The sequence below is a fragment of the Anomaloglossus baeobatrachus genome, chromosome 5, assembly GCF_048569485.1.
Source record: "Anomaloglossus baeobatrachus isolate aAnoBae1 chromosome 5, aAnoBae1.hap1, whole genome shotgun sequence".
Lineage (NCBI taxonomy): Eukaryota > Metazoa > Chordata > Amphibia > Anura > Aromobatidae > Anomaloglossus > Anomaloglossus baeobatrachus.
In genome coordinates this window covers 189,155,131-189,182,858 of record NC_134357.1, presented here as the reverse complement: position 1 = coordinate 189,182,858, position 27,728 = coordinate 189,155,131, and the positions used below count along the sequence as shown (strand labels likewise).

The window sequence follows — 27,728 nt, the reverse complement described above, 5'->3', positions numbered from 1 at the left end:
CTACATCTCCACCCTTCTCTCTGTCTATCACCCCACCCGTTCTCTATGCTCTGCAAACGACGTTTAACTAACATCCACACTAATCCGAACCTCCCACTCCTGGATCCAAGACTTCTCCCAAACTGCACCAATCCTCTGGAATGCTCTACCCCAAGAAGCTAGGACGAACCACAATTTAGCTTCAGACACTCCCTAAAAAAACACATCTTTTTAGGGTGGCCTATCATACTCCCTAGCCAAACTAAATTCACATAGTCCCTCCACAACTTCTCAGAACATAACTCCCAGTCAAACTCCACTGCACCCAAAAGCATCTCAAAGTTTTGGCTGACTGGATAAGGCAACCTATATCTATCCCCTATTTCTTTGATATGGCTGGCTTGTCATTATAAGCACTTGTACCTTGTCCCTCCCCCCTCCCCCTCACCTCATTGTAGATTGTAAGCTCTCACGAGCAGGGTTGTCTTTTTTTTTTTTTGTCTTTCTCTCTAATTATTGTATTTTCTACAACTGTTACTTGTTTGTTTATGTACCTCCTCAATTGTAAAGCGCTGCGGAATATGTTGGCGCTGTAGAAATAGAAAATGATTTATTTTCCTTTTATCGTTTATCTATACAATATATTTTTAAATTACATTAGCATTTAGGCAAAAAGATTTACTTTGGCACTATGCTGTATAGTATACTTATTTGTGCACTGTTTGACAGCACAGCTTATGCCTGAAAGACCAGTATTTTGTTTGTATAGCCTGCTTTGTCATCCATAATGCAAAGCTGCCAAACCCAATAATGTTACTTATGTGAGAAGATTTTCCTTAATTGATTTTCATTATTTCCTACAGGGGAATAGAGATGAGAGCACCAATGTAGATATGTCATTGGTTCAGCGAGATGTACAGGTGAGCACATGGATGATTTAGAAAGCGCTCATTATACACATATATCGTTGTCGCTGTATCTCCCATTGATAGATATAATGCTTTGTGTGTACTCAGATCAATAATTATGTGTTTCCAGGAGTTGTATGCAGCTGGAGAAAATCGTTTGGGAACTGATGAGTCAAAGTTTAACGCCATCCTGTGCTCCCGCAGCAGGGCACACCTAAATGCTGGTAATGGAATGCATTGGGTTTTGCTATTGAGACATTTATTAAAGCGATACCAACAATCTCTGAATATCCTCCTCAGCTTTGTTCATAGCTTGTCTCATATGTCAATATACAGTGGGTACAGAAAGTGGAATTCGGAAAGTATTCAGTCCCGTTTTAAATTTTCCACTTTTTGTTTCATTGCAGCCATTTGGTAAATTCAAAAAAGTTCATTTTTTTCACATTAATGTACACTCTGCACCCCATCTTTACTGGTTAAGAAAAACAAATGTAAACATTTTTTGCAAATTTTCACTCTTTGAAAATTGTGTAAACTCAGCAATCCAAATAGAATCCTTCTGTATGTCACTCAGGTCTGCCTCCTCTACAATCTGTTTTTTAGCACATTACATTTTTTAAAAAGTTAGAATAAGGTAGTGTGTTGTCAGCAAATGACATATGGCTTTTCATTTTCCATATCAATATCTAAAAAAAAAAGAAAGCATCGTACTAGTTTTAGGCAAAATGACTTTTCCCATAATAATGTACTGAACATTAAGTTAAAATATAGAACCTGAACAGAAATGAGATGAAAACAAGATTTCTTCTACTTAGAAAAAATATAAGCAATAATTGGTAGTACATTCCAATGTTACTTTCTCGTCAAAAGCATTTTTGACATATCCATGGGATTAATCATAAGCCAGCAGTATGCCATGCATGATAAAAATCTACAGGCCCCACTGGTCATGTTCTTCATACCAGGCTGTACAGATTAATGGCTAATCTGTTACAGTTCGTTCACATCTCTTGTGTAGATGTTAAAATAAAAACTTCATAATAATTGTCCTTTGATGCTGGGGTCATGCTGCAACTTTGGCCATAAGGCCTAAGCCACACGGCGAGAAAAACAGTGCGAGTGGAGTGCTATAAAACATCGCATTCCACTCGGACCAATTCTAGCCTGTGTGTCAGCACACATGAGCGATTATTTTCTCAGCCCTAATCGGACCGAGAAAACAATTTCAGCATGCTGTGATTATAATGCGAGACTCTTTTTCTCTCGCACCCATTCAAGTGAACACCGGTCTACTCCCAGTGCAGTGCGAGAATGGCAATAGCAGACTACGGAGGAGAGAGGGAGAGAAATCCCTCCCTCCCCTCCTCCGTGCCAGCCCGCCCCCCGCAGCTGAGGTCTGCTCGCACGAACGGACCTCAGTTGCAAGGACACACGCATGACACTCGGCTCTGCTGTACTGCCAGCGTGAGCCGAGTGTCATGCAAGGGGATCGCAGTAGTCCCCGTGTGGCCTCAGCCTAACACAGGTCATGATTGCTACACCGGTGTACCGCGAGTGCAGTGCGATTTTTCTCTCGCCCCATAGACTTGAATGGGTGCGAAAGAAAGAGTCTCGCATTACAGTCGCAGCATGCTGCGATTGTTTTCTCGGTCCGATTAGGGCTGAGGAAAATAATCGCTCATGTGTGCTGACACACAGGGTAATATTGGTCCAAGTGGAATGCAATGTTTTATCACACTCCACTCACACCGTTTTTCTCGCCGTGTGGCTTAGGCCTTATAACCACTCGTAAAAAAAATCATTTGTTTTGCTTTAGAAATACAGTACTAACAGTTCTACACACAGTCCCAGCCAGACATCATGACTGCTCACATACAGATAACATTTAGAGTTATAACAGGAAATAGTGGTAAGAGGAGGTGATAAGCGATCCTAAATATGCCCCTGGAGGCTATGGGGAACAATGGCATATACATGTATTATCTTAATTAATAATCTTATTATATTTATGCATTTTGTAGTAGTGCATTATACAGTTAAAAGCAGATGTGAAGACTTTACTGTCTTCATTTTCTCCTTGTAATTTCATTCCTTTTAGTTTTTTCTGAGTACCAAAGAATGTGTAATCGGGACTTGGAGAAGAGTATCTGCCGTGAAATGTCTGGGGATCTGGAGCGAGGCATGCTAGCAGTGGGTAAGTGGCATATGCACATCTAGGTATTTAGAGACCCATGCTGGAAAAACTCATAGAAAGGTACCTGTGGTCTAGAGATGTCCATAAAGCATTGGTGGACCCATGATATTTTTATTTTTATGTCGATTGAGTTGAGCTGTGTGAGGATTTGATTTTTGCTTCACAACCTGATGGGTTTATTTATTCTATTTTGGGGTAGATAAGATGTTTTGATTGTATTTTTCTCAAGGTGACCAAAAAAAATGCAGTTCTGGCATATTGATTTTTTTTTTTTTCTCATTACTAGCCTTACTGATTTGAGTTACCGTATTTTTCGCTTTATAAGACGCACTTTTGTTCCCCCAAATTTTGGGGGAAAGTAGGGGGTGCGTCTTATAAGCCGAATATACGGGGGGGGGGGGGGTGGTGTGTATATATATATGTACACTGCAGCGTCCAGGCGAGGTGGGGGCAGCAGCTCTGGAGCACAGGGGAACGCTGCCTTTGATCTCCTGCACCCGCTCATATAATATGCACAGCCGCTGTCCATCTCCAATGGTGCTGAAATCGCACCGCAGTGAGGGGCTGGGGCAGCGGTGCATATTATATGAGCCTGCGTCCCAGTGTGATCGCACATGCCCACCCCTGTGTTAGATTTGGCCCCCAGGCTGCTGCTCATTCTAAAATAAAAAATCTTTACTTACCCTGCAGCGTTTCTCCCCGTGTCCCTGCTTCCACTGTAATCAGGCAGAGAGCTCAGGCTGCTGTGCCGATCACATGACCGCACTGAACCAGGAAGTAAGGAACAGAAGCACGGAGCCAGACAGGAGGGAGCTCAGCGCTGGAGCAGATAAGGAAAGAGGGTTTTATTTTACTTTGGGCAGCAGCCTGGGGGCCATATCTGACACAGGGGGACTTGTGCGATCTATATAGGGGCCATGGGCAGCACTATGGGGGCGATATATAACACAGGGGGACTTGTGCGATCTATATAGGGGCCATGGGCAGCACTATGGGGGCGATATATAACACAGGGGGACTTGTGCGATCTATATAGGGGCCATGGGCAGCACTATGGGGGCCATATCTGACACAGGGGGACTTGTGCGATCTATAGGGGCCATGGGCAGCACTATGGGGGCGATATATAACACAGGGGGACTTGTGCAATCTATATAGGGGCCATGGGCAGCACTATGGGGGCCATATCTGACACAGGGGGACTTGTGCGATCTATAGGGGCCATGGGCAGCACTATGGGGGCGATATATAACACAGGGGGACTTGTGCAATCTATATAGGGGCCATGGGCAGCACTATGGGGGCAATATCTAACACAGGGGGACTTGTGCGATCTATAGGGGCCATGGGCAGCACTATGGGGGCGATATATAACACAGGGGGACTTGTGCGATCTATATAGGGGCCATGGGCAGCACTATGGGGGCGATATCTGACACAGGGGGACTTGTGCGATCTATATAGGGGCCATGGGCAGCACTATGGGGGCGATATCTGACACAGGGGGACTTGTGCGATCTATAGGGGCCATGGGCAGCACTATGGGGGCGATATCTGACACAGGGGGACTTGTGCGATCTATAGGGGCCATGGGCAGCACTATGGGGGCGATATCTGACACAGGGGGACTTGTGCGATCTATATAGGGGCCATGGGCAGCACTATGGGGGCCATATCTGACACAGGGGGACTTGTGCGATCTATAGGGGCCATGGGCAGCACTATGGGGGCGATATATAACACAGGGGGACTTGTGCAATCTATATAGGGGCCATGGGCAGCACTATGGGGGCAATATCTAACACAGGGGGACTTGTGCGATCTATAGGGGCCATGGGCAGCACTATGGGGGCGATAAATAACACTGGGGGACTTGTGCGATCTATAGGGGCCATGGGCAGCAGCATGGGGGCGTTATCTAACACGGGAACGTGTGCAATCCATAGGGGACCATAGGCAGCACAGGGGAACGTGTGCCATCACAAGGGGGCTATATTCAATATAAGGGGGCCATATCCAGATTAAGGGGGCTAATTTTAGGATGGGGGGCTATGAGGGACATATACCCTATATGATTTGTTAGAGGGACACTGGCATTATAAGATGGACCCCATTTACCATTAAAAAAAAAAAATTCTCTTTTCCTTCACCAAATTTGGGGGTGCGTCTTATAATCAGGTGCGTCTTATAAAGCGAAAAATACGGTAATTAATTTTATACTTGGATCAGAATTTTATTAATGTGGCAATACCAAATATGGTATTCATTATTTTTATTTATTTAAATAATTGGTTCCCTTTAGGGGAGCTGAACCTGAAATTATCCATTCACTTATACAGTGTTGCAAAATCTAATGAAAACTCCAGTCTCCTATGAGGCTCAGCCTGTGGCTGAGCTTCACAGAAGGACAAAGATGGCAGTGATGGGGTCATTCAGCTGGCCCTCAGCTGCCTTATTAGTGCTCATGGGGGGGCGATGGGAGTCGGAGCGAGTTCCATTTAAAAGCTGTCAGTTTAATGAAGTTACAGGTGTAGAAATGCATGTGGGGCTCCTTCCACCAGGTACTCTACATTTCCTGGTTTTGTTTCCCTTATTATTTAAGATGGTATCTTTTATTCTGCTGTATTAGCAATAGTGTGTATTGCCCGTTTAGTTTTTATTCTACCTTTGAATACTTGATTCTTTATTTGACCGTTATTTCTTTTATGTACTTGAATTTATTATTTTATTCACTAAACTAGGTAATTATCTTCAAATGTATTCATAATCTAGCCTCTTAACTTTGCTATATATATATATATATATATATATATATATATATATATATATATATATATATATATATATATATATATATATATATATATATATATATATATATATATATATATATATATATATATATATATATATATATATATATACATACATACATACATACATACATACATACATATACATATATATATATATATATATATATATATATATATATATATATACATACATACATACATACATACATACATACATACATACATACATACATACATACATATATATATATATATATATATATATATATATATATATATATATATATATATATATATATATATATATATATATATATATATATATATACACACATACATACATACACACACACACACACACACACACACACACACACACACACACACACATACATACATACCGTATTTTTCGGATTATAAGACGCACTTTTCCTCCCAAAAATTTGGGAGGAAAATGAGGGGTGCATCTTAAAATCCGAATATAGCTTTACCTGGGGGTCCTGTGCGGGCGGCAGTCGGGTGCATATGCCTCTCTGTGCGGGTGGACGGGTGTACTGCTGGCTGCTACTCTGTGCGTGCGGGTGGCTGTGCAGCAGGTTTCCCAGTGTGTCCGCGGTCTTAGTTTCAAATGATGGCAGCGGGCGCGTGCGCAGGTGGAGCTCTTGGATGAGAGCTCCATCTGTGCATGCGCCGCTCCAGACGCCATCATTTGAACTGGGACACTCACCACACCGGCCTGCTGGACCACTCACCAGCCGCCGCTGCTGCCGCCACCACGGACCCCGCCGTGCCTGCCACCACGGACCCCGCCGCCAGCACAACCTTTGCCTCCTGTGACCCCGCTTCACCACCACTGCTGCCCCCCCCTCCGGTAAGAGAACACCGAAGTATAAGACTGACCCCATTTTTATTTTATAATCCGGTGCATCTTATAAAGCTAAAAATACGGTGTGTGTGTGTGTGTGTGTGTGTGTGTGTGTGTATGTATAATATATCAGTACAGACCAAAAGTTTGGACACACCTTCTCTTTCAAAGAGTTTTATTTATTTTCATGACTCTGAAAGCTGTAGATTCACATTGAACGCATCAAACCTATGAATTAACACATGTGGAATGAAATACTTAACAAAAAAGTGTGAAACAACTGAAAATATGTCTTGTATTCTAGATTCTTCAAAGTAGCCACCTTTTGCTTTGAATACTGCTTTGCACACGCTTGGCATTCTCTTGATGAGCTTCAAGAGGTAGTCACCGGAAATGGTCTTGCAACAGTCTTGAAGGAGTTCCCAGAGATGCTTAGCACTTGTTGGCCCTTTTGCCTTCGCTCTGCGGTCCAGCTCACCCCAAACCATCTCGATTGGGTTCAGGTCTGGTGACTGTGGAGGCCAGGTCATCTGGCATAGCACCCCATCACTCTCCTTCTTAGTCAAATAGCCCTTACACAGCCTGGAGGTGTGTTTGGGGTCATTGTCCTGTTAAAAAATAAATGACTAAACGCAAACCGGATGGAATAGCATGCCGCCGCAAGATGCTGTGGTAGCCTTCAATTTTGAATAAATCCCCAACAGTGTCACCAGCAAAGCACCCCCACACCATCACACCTCCTCCTCCTCCATGCTTTACGGTGGGAACCAGGCATGTAGAGTCCATCCGTTCACCTTTTCTGGGCCGCACAAAGACACGGTGGTTGGATCCAAAGATCTCAAATTTGGACTCATCAGACCAAAGCACAGATTTCCACTGGTCTAATGTCCATTCCTTGTGTTCTTTAGCCCAAACAAGTCTCTTCTGCTTGTTGCCTGTCCTTAGCAGTGGTTTACTAGCAGCTATTTTACCATGAAGGCCTGCTGTACAGTCTCCTCCTAACAGTTGTTCTAGAGATGTCTGCTGCTGGAACTGTGTGGCATTGACCTGGTCTCTAATCTGAGCTGCGGTTAACCTGCGATTTCTGAGGCTGGTGACTCTGATAAACTTATCCTCCGCAGCAGAGGTGACTCTTGGTTTTCCTTTCCTGGGGCGGTCCTCATGTGAGCCAGTTTCTTTGTAGCGTTTGATGGTTTTTGCCACTGCATTTGGGGACACTTTCAAAGTTTTCCCAATTTTTCGGACTGACTGACCTTCATTTCTTAAAGTAATGATGGCCACTCGTTTTTCTTTACTTAGCTGCTTTTTTTCTTGCCATAATACGAATTCTAACAGTCTATTCAGTAGGACTATCAGCTGTGTATCCACCAGACTTCTGCACAACACAACTGATGGTCCCACCCCATTCATGAGGCAAGAAATCCCACTTATTAAACCTGACAGGGCCATCTGTGAAGTGAAAACCATTTCCGGTGACTACCTCTTGAAGCTCATCAAGAGAATGCCAAGAGTGTGCAAAGCAGTAATCAAAGTCAAAGGAGGCTACTTTGAAGAAAATAGAAAATAAGACATATTTTCAGTTGTTTCACACTTTTTTTTGTTAAGTATTTAATTCCACATGCATTAATTCATAGTTTTGATGCCTTCAATGTGAATCTACAATTTTCAGAGTCATGAAAATAAAGAAAACTCTCTGAATGAGAAGGTATGGCCAAACTTATATAATATATATATATGTGTGTGTGTGTGTGTCTGTGTGTATATATGTATGTATATGTCTGTCTGCTCTATCGAAGTGTTGTATATATTATTTCTGTTTCTACGATTTTTTTTTTTTCTTTTTATCTGGTAGTTGGTGGTTATACTTTTACATTATATTTGTGCCTGTCTGTGGGGACTTTTCTTTGAACTATCCTATCTGATTCCTATGTCTCATATGTGTTTTTTTTTAACAATTTAAATTATGGGATCTGTGTCAAATACCTTTTTCAATAAAAATGTTTTTTATTGGTTGTGCACTTGTACATACTATGTAGCTTTTCTCTTTCTTTGTATTTACTTTTGCATAGTTCTTGTAGCACCCTGCTTTATGTAGTCATATTTCCTCAGTGGTGCCCGCTATACTACTTCTTCCTCTTATATGTTACGTTATATTGCAGCAATTGTTTAAATGACTGCCGATCTACAAATATTCACCGCTAGGTGGTCATTTCATAGCCTGTTTACACAGGGAGACTTCTCTTCAGATGGCCAGAGCAATCTGCACATAAGCTTCCATTGTTCTCGGCACCTCAAGTCCAGTTTGCACAGGTCGATACGTTGCCAAGAATGATGATTTTATTGTGCAGCAAAAGATGAATTTACTTGATGAACAGGAGTTTATATCTGTTTCGTGATGTGTTCAAAAAATGATAAAATATTACAACAGTATGGTTGGTTTGTAATACAAAATTGCCCACAATGAAAGGGATACATATTTACTTTAGTTTTGTGAACTTAACACTTGTACTTTTTTTTCAAGAAATCAATCACATATATATAAAAAAAAAATGTATGTTGTGTGCCTGGGTAACCTCCTATGACTTGCCGTTTGCTCACAATGTGTTTCCTGTAAATGGACTAACTGCAGTCTATTTCTGTGTAGTGAAGAACACTGTGATGGCTTCTTCCAGCAATCATAATACAGGCCACTCTTAAAGGGGTGTCTGACCTTGGGGTACAAGTCTCCGGTCACTATGTGACCACAAATTTGTGAAGCTTCACCGTACACATGCGGTCAGGATACTTCAGGAGCTGGCGGGTGCGTGACCAGAAGTGTGAGATTTGCATACATATGGTCATGTACCAACTACACGTGCACAGCCTTGCTTGATACAAATGAATTGAGTGAGGCTGGATACGACTAGTCAGAATGTGGCCAGGAGTATGCAAATAACATACTTGCGGTCACATGCTCGCTCCTGGCACAGGCACTGGAGAATCTGACAAGCGCACACAGTATGTTGTGAGAATTCTCAAGTCTTCAGTCACATAGAATGACTTCAGACTTATACCCAAAGGAATGGACAACCCTTTTAAGGCCCTGTGCGCAATTGCCTGTTTTTGCCGCGGATTTCTTGCGGTTTTGCTGCATGTTTCGCTGCATATTATGTTCATAACATCTCTGCAGTGATTCACCAGCAAAACCTATGGGAAGAAAAAATGCTGTGCGCACTATGCAGATTTTGACAGCTGCATGTTTTGCTGCGGGATTCCCGCAGCAAAAACAATTGCATGTCACTTCTTTTCCGCACGTCGCTGCGGCATTTCACTCCATTGACTGCCATGTAATCATGAAATCACGCAGGGAATAACGCAGGCAGCAAATTCTGTGCGGTTCATTGCGTTTTCCTGCATTATTCCCTCCGGTATTTCGCGGTTTACCTGCGGTCATGTTCATCGCTGCCCTGCGGTTTGCAGGGAAGTGATGTCATTATGACAGGAAGAGGAAGCGGAGCAGAGCATAAACACACACACATCACGCACACATATCGCGCACACATATCGCGCACACATATCGCGCACACATATCGCGCACATATCGCGCACACATATCGCGCACACATATCGCGCACACATATCACACACAGACATATAGAATACACATAGAAAGCAAACGGATATACCGTATTTTTCGGACCATAAGACGCACTTTTTTCCCCCCAAATGTTGGGGGAAAGTTGGGGGTGCGTCTTATGGTCTGACTATAGGGCTGCGGCTGGGAATGAGGGTGCTGCGGGTCATCGGGGGCACGAGCAGGCAGCAGCAGCGCCTGCCGTGACCACGTAGGCCCGCTCATTACATATGCACGCCCATCCTCCCGGCCATCTCTCAGCGCTGAAGCCGGCACTGACAGGTGGGCGGGAGGACGAGCGGGGACGCGCGCATAGCAAAGAGCCGGCCGCATGATCACCCCTGGCAATTACAGCCTGGAGTGATCATGTGCGGCTGTATTCACTGCCCCCCGTGCGTCATTACCAGCGCGGGGTGCAGTGAATCAGTACACTCACCCGTCCCCGTGTGTGGAGCTGCCCCCCCTGCTGCACGCGATGTCTTCCTGTCTGTGCCGGTCAGCTCATCTGTGCTGAGCTGGTCAGCTGATCGGCACAGACAGGAAGACATCGCGATCAGCAGGGGAACGGCTCCACACACACAGGTCAGTGGCGCAGAGAGGAAGATGATCGGTGCTGGAGGGAGTGAGGAAAAGGTGAGTATAAACGTTTATTTTTTTTCTCTGTGCTATAGGATACAGGCCATATACCAGGATGGTATATGAGCACGATGGGGGCATATAGCAGGATGGGAGTATATGAGCAGGCAGGATGGGGGGTATATGAACAGGATGGGGGGTATATGAACAGGATGGGGGGTATATGAACAGGATGGGGGGTATATGAACAGGATGGGGGGTATATGAACAGGATGGGGGGGTATATGAACAGGATGGGGGGTATATGAACAGGATGGGGGGTATATGAACAGGATGGGGGTATATGAACAGGATGGGGGTATATGAACAGGATGGGAGTAAATGAACAGGATGGATGGGGGAATATGAGCAGGATGGATGGGGGTATATCAATAGGATCGGGGTATATGAACAGGATGGGGTATATGAGCAGGATGGGAGTATATGAGCAGGATGGGGGAATATGAGCAGGATGCTGGTATAGGAGCAGGATGGGGGTTTATAGCAGGATCATATACAAGGCAGGAGGATCATTACCAGGATGGGGTACCTTAGTAGAGAATTTGGGGACATTACCCCCATAACAGTGTCAGCAGCAGATCCTCGCCCCATAACAGTGTGTCATGACCACATTTTTTCCTTAAAGTTTTTTATTTTCCCATTTTCCTCCTCTAAAACCAGGGTGCCTCTTATAGCCCGGTGCGTCTTATAGTCCGAAAAATACGGTATATAAAAAAAAAAAAAAAACACGTGGGCTCCGCTGTATTTTTACCGTCCAGCCGAGGTAAGCACACAGCGGCGGCCCGGTATTCTCAGGCTGGGGAGGGCGAGGGGCAGGGTTAATGCCCCCCCCCCCCCCTCTCACAGCCGAGAATATCAGCCCGCAGCTGCCCTCGGACTGTCTCATCCATTATGCGGCAGTACCGGAGTGTCGCCGGCTCTTCCTGTTGCCGTGATGCGGTGGCAATCAGGGTAATATAAGGAGTTAATGGTGGCGGATCGCCGCCACTAAGTCCAAGCTTGATCATGGCAGCGTCTATGTGACAGCTGACATGATCAACCCGTAAGTAAAGTGAAGAAGCACACACACTGAGAAATCCTTTATTTTAAATAAAACCTAAAAAAGCCCCTGGTTCACCCCTTTATTAACCCTTTCCCCCCCCCCCCCCCGAAACACACAGCTCCGTCGTAATCCACGTCCTGCGATGCTTGCATCCAGCCGCGACTGACACACAGTGCTGAATGCATCCACGAGACAGCAGAGGTAACCACAGGTCATTTCCCACGGCCGGTAATGTGAACACACTACCGCTCGGGAGAAATGCAGCGTGTGCTCACAGGGACTCTATCCCTCTATCTATCCCTCTATCCTTCTATCTGTCTATTTATCTATTTATCTGTCTGTTATCTATCTCAGAAGGAAATGTCGTTTTTTTTTCTTTTTCTTCTTTCAATGTGCTTTATTGCATTGAATGCATTAAAGCACATGTACCAACCCGCACGCAGCAATACCGTGGTAAAACCGCGGCAAACCGCATGCGGTTTTCGGGTGCGGTTTGCCGCGTTTTTTACCGCGGGTGAGGTAATCTTTCAGACCCTGCAGAATTTTCTTAAGAAAATTCCGTTTTCCAGTGCGCACAGGGCCTAAGTGTATTTGCATTGTAGTAACAACACAGACAAAGCCAGGCATTATAGACCTCCCCTGTAGACTGCCTGGGTTGTTTATGATTTTCTGTTTGTATGTTTGGTCTCTGTGTATAACTTGTCCTTTGATGCTAATGCTGGTTATCTCTCTCTTGCTTTAATCACATATTAGCCTCCAGATGAAGTCTGGTAATTCTTAGATTGCCTATAGCATCCAGGTGCAATTGTCAGTATTGCAAAGATCCATTGTGTTCTGTGACAGTGTACATTTCTCTGCATGTATGGTTGCTGTGTTGTGTTAATGCTCATACTCTTCATTCTCTACTTTTCCATCTCATGTCTGTTAAGATGGAATTGACCCAAAAATGACCCAGCTCCAAGAGCTGTATTTCATTCAATTGTAGGAGACATTTTAAACTTGATGGAGATCTCAAATTCCCCAAACTAACTAACGTTATTTAATACATTATGGAATTCCTATTTCTAGAATGGTCAGTGAATTACATTACTTGAAGGGATTTCCGGAACAGAACAAAACAGTTCTAGATATATTAATTTCCCCAAATGTCTTGAATTTGATGTTCTGCTAGTGGCATTGGAGGGAATTAACTTAATTCTGTGATTGGAAAGTGCAGAAGACCATTAACATGCAGCTGATACTTATTGGCTGCTTCGTTCTATTACCTTTTAATTGCTGCAGCTAAATCAAGGTTAGGCTATTATCAAACATGTAAGAATTTAGTGTAGCGCAGCTCTAAGGCTACGTCCACTGGGGCGTTTCTGCTGCTGGGATTGCTAAATTTTAAAATCTGTGGTGAATATCTGCAGGATAAATTGACAGGCTGCGGATATCAAAGGTTTTCTCTCTGGTATGTCAATGACTGTTCATAAAATCCCATTCACTACACTGGTATTGTAATCCACTGTGTAGAAATACCCTAAAATACATCTGATGAATAGATTATTGTATTACTCTCCTCTTGGGATTTTAAACCACAGTGTCATGTCACTCAGAAATGTTTGTTCTTCCTCATTTTTTTCCATAAATCAATTGTACACAAATAACCTTTTAATATATTTTATCAGAGGAATATGCTTCTTTCTTCTCCTGGATTAATCATCCTCATTGTCAATCCACTGGTAAAATCTGCATTCAGTGACTAGACAATATGACATTACTGAGATAGATGGCAGTTGGTGCTATGAAGTTCTTTGTAGAAGGGGAGGATCTCTGCCTCTAGCCTTCCCTCTTCCTCCCCCTCCTTTCTGTAAAGACGTTTATGAGCACATAATGTGAATGATCAGTCCAGGAGAAGAAAGAAGCACATTCCTCTTATAAGATATATTAATACGTTTATTATTTTCATGTGTACGATTTATGAAATAAGAATAAAAATGACTGTTTTTTTTTTTTTTTTCTTATGTAGCTATCAATTATGGGCTGCAATGAACTAAGTATAATTGGTTTTCTTTGAATAAGCTTATGTACATTAAGTGAAGGGCAGATTTACATTGGCGGATGCATAATAAAACCAGTGTACATGCTGGCAGCAAAGTTGTTACATGTTTAGGACACTTTAGCCCACACCAATCTTCAAAAGTCTAGAAGAGGTGGCGTAGGTAAATGTGGCCAGTGAATTGTCACGAGCCAATTTGGCTTTAAACTAATGAAGATGTGGAGTTAGTAAAAGACACGATATATATTGCTCTTACTATCACACACTCCTGCAATCATTTTGCAGCATCTTCAGTCTGTCTCATCTAGGTGTATGCTGCGTCAAACAGTATTATTAACGCAACCCCATCGTTTGTTTCAGAACTGGACTGACATTAATTTTTTTTTTTATTTTTACTTTGTGTTTTTCAGTAAAATGCCTTAAGAACACCTCTGCTTTCTTTGCGGAACGTCTCTACAAAGCCATGAAGGTAAGTGCATGAAGTATTCTTCTCCTTGCATCTGTACTTGCATCTGAAGAAAGAAAGTACTATGACAAGTCAGACCTAAATCAGATCTAAATTATTTTATATTTTATGAGCCTTTGAATGCTCTTATGGATGAAGGATAGTTTTGGATGCAAAATACTCAACATTCAATTTCTTTACCACATTTAGGGCCAATGACTTAAGTTTTTTATTTCAACCTAGCTGCATGAGGGTTTGTATTTTTAATGCACCTTAATGGGGCACATTGGAATAAGGATTGAATGCATGCATGTAAGATTGTTAAATGTGAGGGCAGAGTGTAGTATGTTCCAGTATTAAAGGCGGGAGGGAGATGACTGGCATGAACTAACATTTTTGATGAGTGGACCCCTAGAAGTTCTGGTTCTGCCAGGTCAGTTGGACTTTATATAAAGTTCTGATTGGAACTGGGACTTGAACCCATTGGAAGTCACTAATTGGGCAGTTCGGGTTTTACCCCACATACTGTCAGCCATAAACAGAGCACTTGCAGGGGAGGAATATTGTTTGTGTTGTGTTTTTCTGTTTTCTTGTGTGTACACTACATCCAATAATGCTGTTTTTATCCCCCAGTGCAAGTCATTCGAGCAGTGAGCATGCCCAAGCACAGCAATGCTCGATCGAGTGGTTAGCATAGCATGTATAAAGCACCCGAACTCTGAAAACGAAAACTGATTTTTTTTTTTTTTTGTAAAGACTATGTTCGGTATGAACACTGAACTTCACTGTTTGGGTTCTTTCATCTCTAATTAGTTATTCTGATAAGTCTACAATGAGGAGTTGTGTGAGATTGAGGAAAGATGAGTTGAGTTTTGTTCACATTGAGCTTTAAGAAGTGTGGTAAGAAAGGGGATATGGCTGATAGACACCAGGGCTGAGGAGTCGGAGTAGGAGCTCATTTTGGTGGAGTCGGTATCAAATGCACCGACTCCTAAAATATATAATAAATTGGGGACAGTAGTGCAATGCAGAATGTTCTGAATATTTTTCATAGGAATTTGGGAACATCATGAAATGTCCTATAAATGGCTGTTCTATTCCTGATCTAAGGCTACATTCACACACAGTGTTTTTTGAGGATACGTTTGTCAGCTGCAAAAGCAGATGAGCTTTTTAAAAAACCGCATCACCTGAAAGGTTTTTGAGCTCATAAATAATGCTTTCAATAGCAAAAGCAGATTAGAAAAAGGCCACACAAACTGACATGCTCATTCTTTGTGAGGATCCTCACAAAACGATGTGTCTGAATGTCCTATCTTGTCACCCATTGCCTTTGCTGGATGCCGAAGTCACTGCATTTCACTGAATTATTTTGCCATCAATGTTCGATATGTTTGTAACAAGAAAGAAATTGTTAGCAAGACACTGGAAGGAAAAGATACTAAAGCTCATCACACCAGCCAGTTTCTCTAGGCCTTAGTGAAAAAAGTTCTGCAAGATTAGGAACGCAAAAAAGAACAGGTTCTTGCCATTGTAACGAACAATGCTTCAAACATAAGTACAATTAAACTGATGAATGAGAGTAATGAACAACAGCTAGAAGAAAATTATGGATTTAGTATGTGTGAGATGGAAGGCCACAGTGCTGTTCATGTAACTGAGGAACAAACAGATATTACAACAGGAAAACAGCAAAATGATACTTTAGGATTAGATGATCTTGTTGAAGCTGCTTCAGAACACTTTCATATTCATCACATGCGCTGTGCTGTGCACACGCTGCAGCTGGTAATAAGAGAGAGTCTGCAAGAGGGACCCCGATTTCACACATCCGTCTTTTCGCCTGTTTGGCGGATGCGGCGCACTCCAGTACAGTGTATACAGTACAGTGGCAGCGCGACAAACGCCGGTCACATGCTGTGACCCGGAAGTTGCGGCGCTGCCACTGTACTGTATACACTGTACTGGAGTGCGCCGCATCCGCCAAACAGGCGAAAAGCCGGATGTGTGAAACTGGGCGGACATGCTGGAAATCTAATTGGAAAAGTGAGGAAGTTGGTTATTGCCGCCAGAACCCGTAAAATTGATTCCATCTTGAAGAGACGTGCTGGGAAAGGGGCAATTGTTGATCAAGTCACTCAGTGAGGCAGCACTTATTTAATGACTGAGCGATTGCTTGAACTAAAATCGTTTCTTATAGATATGGTGAACCCTCAAGTAACATTAAATGAAGGTCAATGGACACAGGTGGCTGAATTGAAGGAATTGCTTAATCACCCATTTACCGTGACTAAAAAATTACAAGCTGAGGATTTAACTCCTAGCATTTTTATAAGGGAGTGGAAGAACTTGCTATTTTGCCTGTCCCAAAGAGGAGGTTTAATCGCAGATGGCATTTCTGCTTCAATGAAATGGAGAGAGACACAGCTATTGGAAAATTAAAATTCTTCTGGCAGCTGTTTATGCGGATCCAAGTCATCGTATACTGCTTGATGATCAAGAGCTTACTAAAGGAAAAGAAGCTTTGAGTGAGGTAGCAGTTAGGATGAGTAGCTACAGGACTGCCAGGTGCAAGAGGACTTGGGGCCTGACAGTGCTACTGCCGCCATATCTTCATCCTCATCAGACGAGGAGTTTAACTTTGACAAGTATTTGAATGACATGGAGCAAGCAAAGAGTCGCTGCAAGGAAAAAGATTTCACTCCGTCTCCTATAGCAGCAGATTGACCAGATTTCAGTAAAATTTTTCCCTTGCTCTCAAAGAAATAGAAAAATTCAACCGTTCATCAAAACGGACTGTGCATGAGGCAATTCCTTCATACCCGGAAATTGTTACAGATGTTGCCCATGTGGTTACGGCTTTGCCTCCAACCCAAGTTACTGTAGACAGGTTGTTCTCCAGCCTTAAAATTATTAGGTCAGATTTGAGGTCATCTGCGAAGGAGGATCTGATGGAAGCAATTCTATTTCTTAGAACAAATTCATAGACTGCACAAATGTTATTTAGTATGTTTTTGTTGAAAACTATTTTTTGCCACTTACATAGTGTATTACATAGTGTTATTTTATTATATAGTGTTATATATAACACTATCTAATACACTATCTAATACACTATGTAAGTGGCAAAAAAACAGTTTTCAACAAAAACATACTAAATAATAACATATTGTATAATGCTTATATTTAAGTGAAAAATTTATTGTAGTACAATGTGAACATCAGACATTTAATAATTTTTATGATACAATAATCAAGATATTTAAACATAAAATATATTTATTGGAATACAACTTTAGAACACAAAGTAATACATTGTAAATATATAATACAATATGTAATATATATATATATATATATTATACACAAGATATATATGTAATCTACTGTATATTACATAGTGTATTACATATTTACAATTTATTAGTTTTTTTTGTGTTCTAAAGTTATATCCAATAAATATATTTTATGTTCTATCCAAATATCTTGATTATTGTATCATAAAAATTATTAAATGTCTGATGTTCACATACACCTGTTCATGTACTATAATAAATTGAATTGTTCCAGGCCGGAGGTATAGATGGAGAAGAGTAGGGGTCCCAGAGCAGCCTTGAGGGACACCTACAGAGAGAATGCGAGATGAGGGGGTAGTATGGGAATGGGAGACACTAAATATACGGTTAGTGAGGTATGGGGAGGTTAAGGAGAGGGCAAGGATGTTTGTGACTTTGGTTAGGGCCATTTTATCAGAGTGATGGGGCTAGAAGCCATATTGTAGTTGGTTAAAGACTATGTTGGAGAGAGGTGGAAGAGTTTAATGTGGATGTGCTGCTCAGAGTGTTGAGGCTAATGGGAATAGTGCTATCGGGAGATAGTTTGGCGTAGAGAAAGGGTCGAGGGATGACTTCTTCAGGAGAGGTGTGATGGTTATGTGTTTGAAAGAGGAATGGAAGATACTAGAGATGGGTTAGAGCTGGGATAAGCACGGTGATACGGTTGAGCAGTAGGTGGGTTGTGATTTGGTCAAGCCTACAGGTGGTGAGATGCAACTTGGAGAGAAGAGGGACAAGCTTTCTTGAGTGGCTAGTTTCCTGTCTGGGCAGTAGCATTAGGATACTATGTATACTTTGTTTCAGTTGTATATTTGTCCTTGCATGTAGGGTGCTGGCACAAAAGACAAAACTTTAATCCGTATCATGGTGTCTCGGAGTGAAGTGGATCTGCTGGATATTCGTCAGGAATACAAAAGAATGTATGGCAAATCTCTGTACACTGATATTACGGTAAGAAAACACCTCTAAATTCTAGTCAGTGCAGATCACACAGCTGCTATTGGGTTTGTGGGTTGAGGGAGGGCCAAGCTGGCCCCTACATTGTGTGAATTTTTGCAAAAACCCTATTTTTTCTGAAGTTTTCGAAATCTCTTGCATATAAGTGATGTAAAAAGGGGGATACTGGATCTACAAAAATGTAATTGTCTCACTGCATTAGGGCATATGAATACTAGATTTATTTGCTGCTGATTTTCAGTGACTATTCCAAACTGAAAACCTGCAAATTTTCAAAATTGTGTGCGCACATTAAGGAACAAACTGTGCATAGATTTTAAAATTCACAGCTGTAGTACGTAAAGCATGGTGTAAATTTTAGTATCTGTTTCATTGGGGTTTGAAAGATGTACGCACTTAAAGGGAACCTGTCATATCATTACTTCTATATTAAAACACCCCCAATGTGCATCACCAAAATGGTTTAAAAAAAATCTATATCGTTAAAAAAAATACTTTATGCTTAGATGAATGCATTACATACCTTTAGGTTTCAGTCATAGGGGCAGCACTTTTGCTGGGATCACTGTCACTCAAGTTCAGGCATGATACTTTTTTTAACTTAATCACGCCCCAGCATTGTAATTGCTTACACCACAGATCCTTCAACATCACTTCTCTGCTGAGCTCAGACTATTACAGGCACATGATCGTGACATCAACACAGGTCCTTCACCACCACATATCCAATGCTGAGCTCCGGAGCTCAGCATTGGAGAAGAGGTTGTGAGTCATCAATGTGCTACATGACACTGGACATTGTAAAGCATATTATCTTGCCCACAGGGGTGTGATAACATGTTAAGTGGGCTGACTAGCCAGGGAACTAATGCCCCTGCGACTAGTCAAACCCTAATTAGCATCTCATAAACGATCTTTTGAAATACTTTATGCAGGGACTGTTAGGCTATGTCCGCACGTTGCTTTTTACCTGCTTTTTTGCTGCTTTTTCAACTGCAGCGTTTAATGCCAAAATGGTTGTGTTCTGCTTTTCAAGCAAAGTCTATGGGAATTTGGGTTTCTTGTGCCCACTATGCAGTTCAAACTGCAGCCTTTTTGTTGCAGAACTTTGGTCAAAAACTCAGCTTTGCAGTGCAAAACCCAAATGGCAAAAACAATTGACATTAAACGCTGCAGTTGAAAAAGCAGCAAAAAAGCAGGTAAAAAGCAGGTAAAAAGCAACGTGTGGACATAGCCTTAGGCAGGGATTCTAGATATAGATCCAGAACTGTTAGTGGTTTTGGGTGCGCTGGGGACCTGACAAGTTCCCTTTTAAAAATGCAAAATCTCTACTTTGCAGACCTTTCCACATGGACTTCATGCAGAAAATCTGCTTCTTTTGCTTTTTTGCAGAGGTGGTCAGCAGACACCTAAACGTGATTATGTGGGGAATGGGGAAGGAGACTTTCACAACTTTGTGACCCAGTGTTTTTAATATTGTCCCTGCACGTAGTATAATATTTATAACTTAAGTTTTGCTTTGTGTTAAACTCTTGCTGCACTTTTGTAGGGTGACACATCTGGAGACTATAAGAAGACACTGTTGAAGCTTTGTGGTGGTAATGACTGACCTTGTGTCCTACCTTCTGACTCGACGACTCTTCACCTATTTTTTGCCTTACTTTCTATGCTTGGACACTATACGAGCAGTCCGTATACAGGCCAGTGGGTACAGCTCCCCAATTGTAAACTGTACCTCTATAAGACATGAGGAATCTTATTGAAAAAAATCAAAATGTAGGGGTTTTATTGTCTGTCTCTTCTCATTAATTTTTTTTTTTTTTTTCCCTTTTGGAGTATTCAAATTTCATTTTCCAGGCCACTATTATCTGTTAGTTCATTTTCACATTGCTGACACAAGACTGTTTTTTCCAGAAGAAGCGTTGTTCTACTTTAAATATTTCCTTGCTATGTTTTTTTTTGGTTTTTTTTTTCATAACTAAAGCATTATTTTGGTAACTAATGCATAGACCCCGAAGTGAATTTGATTATGCCAAGTATGTTTAAGAAAAAAAGAGCATTACTTTACTCTTAAAGGGGTTGTCTGGTATAAGAAAGCTGTTTAAAGGATATAGTGATGTATCCTTTTTTTTTTTTTATTTTTTTTAGCAAATACGAACGGAATATTTTTCATGTTATCAAAAATGTTGAAGTCTCTTTTCTAAGCCAGTTCTATTGGACCGTTCCTGTTATTCCTGAATATGTATAATTAAAGTGACAACTGTTATCATTGCCCTTATCATGAGGTGTGTACATTCTAGTGCTGTCAGTACTGCTCGTTATTTTGTAAGGACACCTCTTCAACTGTCAATGTATTCATTAATTCCCAACAGGAACTTCATAGTGAAGACTTAAGAAAACATGCTTGAGGATTGTTTTCACTAGTAACTATATCTACTCCCTGCTAAAACAGACATATCCGGCAGCTGACAGATGCTCTCTCAATTTTCTTTGTGTATGAAGACATTGCAGTGGCGCTAGCTCAGTACATCTTACATTAGGAGGGGCAGATCTTTATTTTAAAGACCTCAGATTGGAATCCATTGTGTTCTCGGTAAATCAGAGGGTTAACAACAAGAAGTATTAAAGTATCCTAGACAACCCATTTAAAGATATTACTAGATGTACATGTAAAGCTACAACATGATCCGCAAAATGTTTGCTTTGAAGCGTACTGGAGTGACCGAGACAAGCAAAAATGATCAGAGAATATTTTATTAAATACAACTTTGTAAAATGAACCTGTACTGTGTGGAATGTGAGTTAGTCCTCTTTACCTCTTGAGGTCTGGTGACCTTTGTGACGTTTTTTACCATTTATATTCTGTCTGCACAATAATCTCCGTAGAAACATTCTGGAATTGGCGAAATATGTTTCAAAAAGATGCCATAGAATTCCTGTCTGTTTAAAATGTATATTCTGTCTACAGATATTCACAAATGTTTCATGTGTGATTAAACATTACTATCCATATTCTGGGGCTTTCTGCTTATTTTATGTGACTTACTGATTTGGGGGTTTGATCACTGGTAGCCCCAGCTAGCCTAAGGACAGAACTCTAAAGAGCAGCATGTGTATTGACCAGCACACAAACCATTTATTATGGGATGTCTTTTTGTCCAGGAACCTAATTTATTAGCAAAGCATATGTTTGGATTTGCTCCTTTCCACTCTCATTGAAACACACTACCATTACTGCAACAAACCCCATTCAGGCTAAGGAGTTCAGCAAGGGATTACAAATCCTGGCAATATCCTAAATTTGTAAACTTCCATTTGCCAACCCAGGGCCTACACATCGGTAATGTTCATTTTGTTTCAAAGAATGAAACCGTTTGCATGCTAAGCTTATATGTTTTATGTCCCATATGTTTTACACCATAAAATTCTTTTAAAACAAAACATCACAAGCTTATGGTGTAGTAAAATATACTTTTTTATATGTCACAAATTGCACAATGCAAAAATCTAAAAAGTGTGTTTAATAAGTAGGCATTGTCCAGTACTGGAACATGAGATGTCTTCATCTAGAGTCTGCAAGAAATAGAAAGATAAACATTCAGTTTTTCTATGGAAAAGACAATACTTTAGAATATAACCATATATTTACCTGTAAGAATTGAGCGTTCACAAGTGTCTTATTAGGAAGCACTATTGGTGAGTATTGGGAGAATAAAAACCACTGATTATTCACAGGAGGAACATGTGAGAAATGCCTTGAGGTCAGTCTCATTGTGGCTGTCTTAGAAGATTGGACCTCAGCTGCATTCAGGTTTATGGCTGTGCACATTCTAGAGCACTTTGATTCTTCCAGATACATGCCCAAGGTTCTCTCAAGGGGGCGCTAAGGTGCTTGTGCTGTAAACTATTGTACTTTTTTGTGTTTTATCTTTCTAGTGAGAGACTTTAGGGAACCTGTCACCAGGTCAAAAGAGAATCCCATGAGACTAGAAATTAGCTCAAAATAAAAAAAAAAATCTCCCAGGAACTGAAGGTAGTTTAAAAAAGCAAACAAACCCAAAGCAGAATACTTGGGAGTAACGGAAATAAAAAAAAGACAAACACCGTTCACTTTTGACCTTGTGATAGGCCCTGTTAATCCATAGGTCATCCTGTCTGTCTATCCTCTTGTAAGGGTGAGATTACAGTTCACTTAGAAGAACATGTCTTCATGAACTACACATGTTAATGTAGGAAGCAGCTAAAACTGAGGATTTTTTTTTTTTACATTTTCTCAATGATACACTTCAAACCTTTCTGCTATGGAAACTGAATGTTGACTTCTCCCACGGTGCCAACAAAAAGGTTTTCTCTATACACTAATGGCAGTGTTTCCTCAACTCTACAGTTCTGCTAAAAAGTTTACATTCCCCGGTAGATTGTTTGTTTGTTTGTTTTCGTGGCCTTTTAACAGAGAATATGAATGATAACACAATCTTTTTTTCCATTCATGGTTAGTGGTTGGGTGAAGCCACTTATTGTCAAGCTATTGTGTTTTTCCTTTTTAAATAATAATGACAACCAAAAACATCCAAATGACCCTAATCAAAAGTTCACATACCCTGTTGATTTTGGCCTGATAACATTCACAGAAGTTGACACAAATGGGTTTGCATGGCTAATAAAGGTAGTATCCTCATCTGTGTCCTGTTTGCATGTAATCAGTGTGTGTGCATAAAAGCGGAGTGGGTTTCTGGGATCCAGACAGACTCTTGCATCTTTCATCCAGCCACTGACGTTTCTGGATTGTGAGTCATGGGGAAACCAAAAGAATTGTCAATGGATCTACAGGAAAAGATAGTTGAACTGTATAACACAGGAAAGGAATCCAAAAAATATCCAAGGAATTGATAATGCCTGTCAGCCATGATCAAACTGTGATTAACAAATGGAAAATCAGGGGCTCTGTAAAAACTAAACTACAATCAGGTAGACCAACAAATTTTGGCCACAACTGCCAGAAAATTGTTCAGGATGCCAAGAAAAACCCACAAATAACATCAGCTGAAATGCAGTATTCACTGAAAACTAGCAGTGTGGCTGTTTGAAGATGCACAATAAGGAGGCACTTGAAGAAAAATAGGCTGCATGGTTGATTCGCCAGAAGAAAGCCATTAGTGCTCAAATGCCACAAAGTATCTCTCCTACGATACACCAAACAGCACAGAGACAAGCCGCCAAAGTTCTGGAAGAAGGTAATTTAGAGTGATGAGACCAAAAGCAAACTTTTTGGCCACCACCATAAACGTTACATTTGGAGAGGTGTCAACAAGGCCTGAAAGGAACACCATTTTTACTCTAAAGCACGGAGGTGGATTGCTGATAATGTGGGGATGTGTGAGCTACAAAGGCACAGGAAACATGGCCAAAGTTGAAGGAAAAATGAATGCAGCACATTATCAGCAAATACTAGATGCAAATTTGTACTCTTCAGCCTGGAAGCTGCGCATGGGACTTACTTGGACGTTTCAAAATGACAACAATCAAAAGTCAACCTGTTATTGTCTACAGCAGAACAAAGTTAAGGTTCTGGAGTGGCCATCTTGGTCTCCTCTGACCTCAATATCATTGAGCCACTCTGAGGAGAACTCAAACGTGCAGTTCATGCAATAAAGCCCAGGAATTTACAGGAACTGGAAGCTTTTTGCCAAGAAGAATGGGCAGCTTTACCATCTAAGAAAATAAAGCGCCTCATTCACAACTACCACAGAAGATTTCAAGCTGTCATTGATGTTAGAGGGGGAAAAACACAGTATTAAGAACTGAGGTATGTGAACTTTTGGTCAGGGTCATGTGGATGTTTTTAGTTTGTCATTTTGATTTATAAAGAGAAAACACAGTAGTTTGACAAATAAATGGCATCATCCAATCACGAACTCTGAGTGGAAAAAAAAATTGTGTTATCATTCATATTCTCTGTAAAAGGGCAAGAAAGCAAAACATATACCAGGGTATGTAAACTTTTGAGCACTGTATTAATAGTTCCCACTACTTACAATGTAGAGCTTGTGCATTCAGGTCTTTCCGGCTCCACTGGTTCTACATCTAAATGAAAGTAAGTAATTTCTGGAAATGCTGTGAACGCCTGTAATCAAATATCTCTTTAATCCCTTCCCACATTGGGGGCAGAACGCCAGAGATCAAGAACTTGCATATGTTCGAAACGCATTTAGTGAACGGTCTATTGCTACCGGGTTCATTTTTTTTCCACTGTTTATTATTTTAATCAGGTTTTATTAACCTTCGTCAGGCTGCATAATTTTACAAGGTTAACAGCGACCTCTTATCTCGGAAGGGGGTGGAGATATTTTATAGAAATTTGGCCAATATATTTTGGACCAAAACTGCAGAGATGTCACAAAATTTCAGCCCTCTACGGCTTTTGGAAAAAAAAATGTATTGCAATTTTAAAATGGAATAGTTACAATTGTACCTACTCAGCCAGACGATGGTTAAAGATACAACTTTTATCATAGTCTTTGGAAGCTGGAGCAATCATTTTCACATATGCTATGAACGCTTGTCATACAAATAACTGTTTAGTCCCTTCCCACATTGGGGTCAGAGCGCCTAAATGCACAGCACTGTATACATAAGACACCAAAATCATAAGGGCACAGCAAATAACCACCAAGTAGCTGTGCTGACCACTATTGAAGGAAGCACTGATCTCAGATGACAGATGGCGTTCCTCTGATTACATCATAGCACATTTTGGAGCTTGTCTTTTCAGTTATATTGCATTAACCTTTGCACTATTTTTGATATATTCTTCCATTGTGCTAAAGTATGACATAAAAGAGTGGTGAACACATAGGGAATGAAATCTATTTAAAAGGAACCTGTCAGCAGAAATTTAGTAATAAACCTAAAAGATTCCCCCTCTGCAGCTCCTGTGCTGCATTCTAGCAAGGTTCTTGTTGCTATTCTGCCCCCTTTGAGAACTAAATAAATAGTTTATGAAGTCTTACTTTTTGTATGCAAATATTTTTTTCTGTGCACGGGGGCGGGCTCTCTTGCGTCAGTTAGTCGCCCTCCTGCTGCTTTACGCCGTCCCCCATTGCTCATTTCCATACTGAGGACACTGCCCAATGCTCCCGAGGTCTCGCGCATGCGCTGTGCCACACTCGCGGCACTGTGCACAGTGTGACCGCTGGTGACGTGATTACGCAGGCGTGAGATTATGGGCGGCGCTGTGATTGTCATCAGCAAGTACCTGCCCATAATCTTGTGCCCGCGCTTTCCCCTCTGCCACCACCGTTTTGCGCAAGCGCTGGCCAGATGAACCCTGTTTATCAGTGGTGTGCTCCGCTCTTCCCATCTATTTCCTGCTCCAGGGAAACATGGGTAAGAGGAGACGTGGGTTCATCTGGCCAGCGCATGCGCAAAATGGTGGAGGCAGAAGGAAAAGCGCGAGCATGAGGTTATGGGCAGGTACTTGCTGATGACAATCACAGTGCCGCCCATAATCTCACGCCTGCGTAATCACGTCACCAGCGGTCACACTGTGCACAGTACTGTGAGAGTGGCACGGCGCATGCGCGAGACCTCAGGAGCACTGGGCGGCGGCCTCAGTATGGAAATGAGCGATGGGGGACGGCGTAAAGCGGCAGGAGGGCGACTAACAGACGCAAGAGAGCCCGCCCCCGTGTACAGAAAAAAATATTTGCATACAAAAAGTAAGACTTTGAGAACTAAATAAATAGTTTATAAAGGGGGCAGAACAGCAACAGGAACCTTGCTAGAATGCAGCACAGGAGCTGCAGAGGGGGAATCTTTTAGGTTTATTACGAAATTTCTGCTGACATGTTCCCTTTAATATGTTTACTAACCTTCCTCAAATATATCCATAAGAGGGCCACTAGGTGAAACCGATAAAGCCCAAGATGATCCAGAAATGGCGTTGAGCAAAGAGTTGACTTCAGAATGCAGGTGCTCCACTGTTGTTTTCACTCTCTGGAAAACATACATAGTGAGTAAGAAGTTTAATTGTGCCACTTTTATAGTTTCATATAATGACATAACTTGTTGCCTTCCATGAGTAGCTGCTTTGCCAATAATAGAAATGTAATAAACTGATAACAATAACATTGTCTTTAAGGCTTTGTGCACAGAGTTTTTGGAAGAGAAATTTTCCTAATCTCCAAAACTCCTTAAAACATTTTGAGTTTCTGCTCTGAAAACAAACTTATGTAATCTATCCTGTCAATATGTGATGAATGGATGGATGTAGTGCTCCGATCCTTAGCTTGCTTTTTCTTCTTTCTACACAATAGGAAAGGTCAGGTAATGCAAATTTCAGAGCTTTCTAAAACCCAACCTCTATCTTTGTACCAAAAATACAGCAGCCATAAGCAGCTGCTAGGACTCTGAAAATGGTGGAGGGCCACAAAGCAGAAGGCTAAAAGATGGCAAAGCGTTTTCTATTTGCCCTTTCCTTAGTTCAAAATGTAATTAAGAAATGACGGTTAACAGGAACAGTGGAAGTCAAGGTCTGGAAGACAAGCAAAATTTCTGTGAGAGCTGCTTGTAGGATTGCTAGAAAGGTAAAACAGAACCCCCCCCTTGACTGCAAAAGGCCTTCAGGAAGATTTAGCAGACTCTGACGTTGTGGTATATTGTTTTACTGTTCAGAGACGCCTGCACAGATATGGCCCTCATGGAAGAGTTTCTTGTGAAAGTATTCGGCTCCCTTGAATTTTTCAACCTTTTCCCACGTTTCAGCCTTCAAACATAAAGATAAACGAAATGTATTGCTTATTTTAAACATTTTTTAAAAAAATTTAAAATAAGCAATACATTTCGTTCATCTTTACAATTGTGTCCCACTTGTTGATTCTTCACCATAACATTAAAATTTT

General features: G+C 41.4%; 2 protein-coding genes across 6 annotated transcripts in view; one reads left to right on the top strand and one right to left on the bottom strand.

Moving 5' to 3' along the window:
- ANXA11 (annexin A11) overlaps window positions 1-21,840 on the top strand; it is a 103,491-nt gene extending 81,651 nt beyond the window's left edge. For all 3 annotated transcript variants that reach the window (XM_075349049.1, XM_075349051.1, XM_075349050.1), the window contains exons 10-15: window positions 843-899; window positions 1,018-1,111; window positions 2,986-3,081; window positions 14,502-14,560; window positions 18,700-18,822; window positions 20,378-21,840. In XM_075349049.1, coding sequence (XP_075205164.1) covers window positions 843-899; window positions 1,018-1,111; window positions 2,986-3,081; window positions 14,502-14,560; window positions 18,700-18,822; window positions 20,378-20,437 — 489 coding nt within the window. In that variant the 3' untranslated portion in view covers window positions 20,438-21,840. The remainder of the gene's footprint in view (window positions 1-842; window positions 900-1,017; window positions 1,112-2,985; window positions 3,082-14,501; window positions 14,561-18,699; window positions 18,823-20,377) is intronic.
- The window catches only part of PLAC9 (placenta associated 9), a 71,020-nt gene continuing 64,849 nt past the window's right edge, over window positions 21,558-27,728 (bottom strand). For 2 of the 3 annotated variants that reach the window (XM_075349053.1, XM_075349055.1), the window contains 2 exons: window positions 26,700-26,823; window positions 21,558-22,401 (listed from right to left, as the gene is read on the bottom strand). In XM_075349053.1, coding sequence (XP_075205168.1) covers window positions 22,391-22,401; window positions 26,700-26,823 — 135 coding nt within the window. In that variant the 3' untranslated portion in view covers window positions 21,558-22,390. The remainder of the gene's footprint in view (window positions 22,402-26,699; window positions 26,824-27,728) is intronic. The other variant, XM_075349054.1, reaches the window with a different exon arrangement.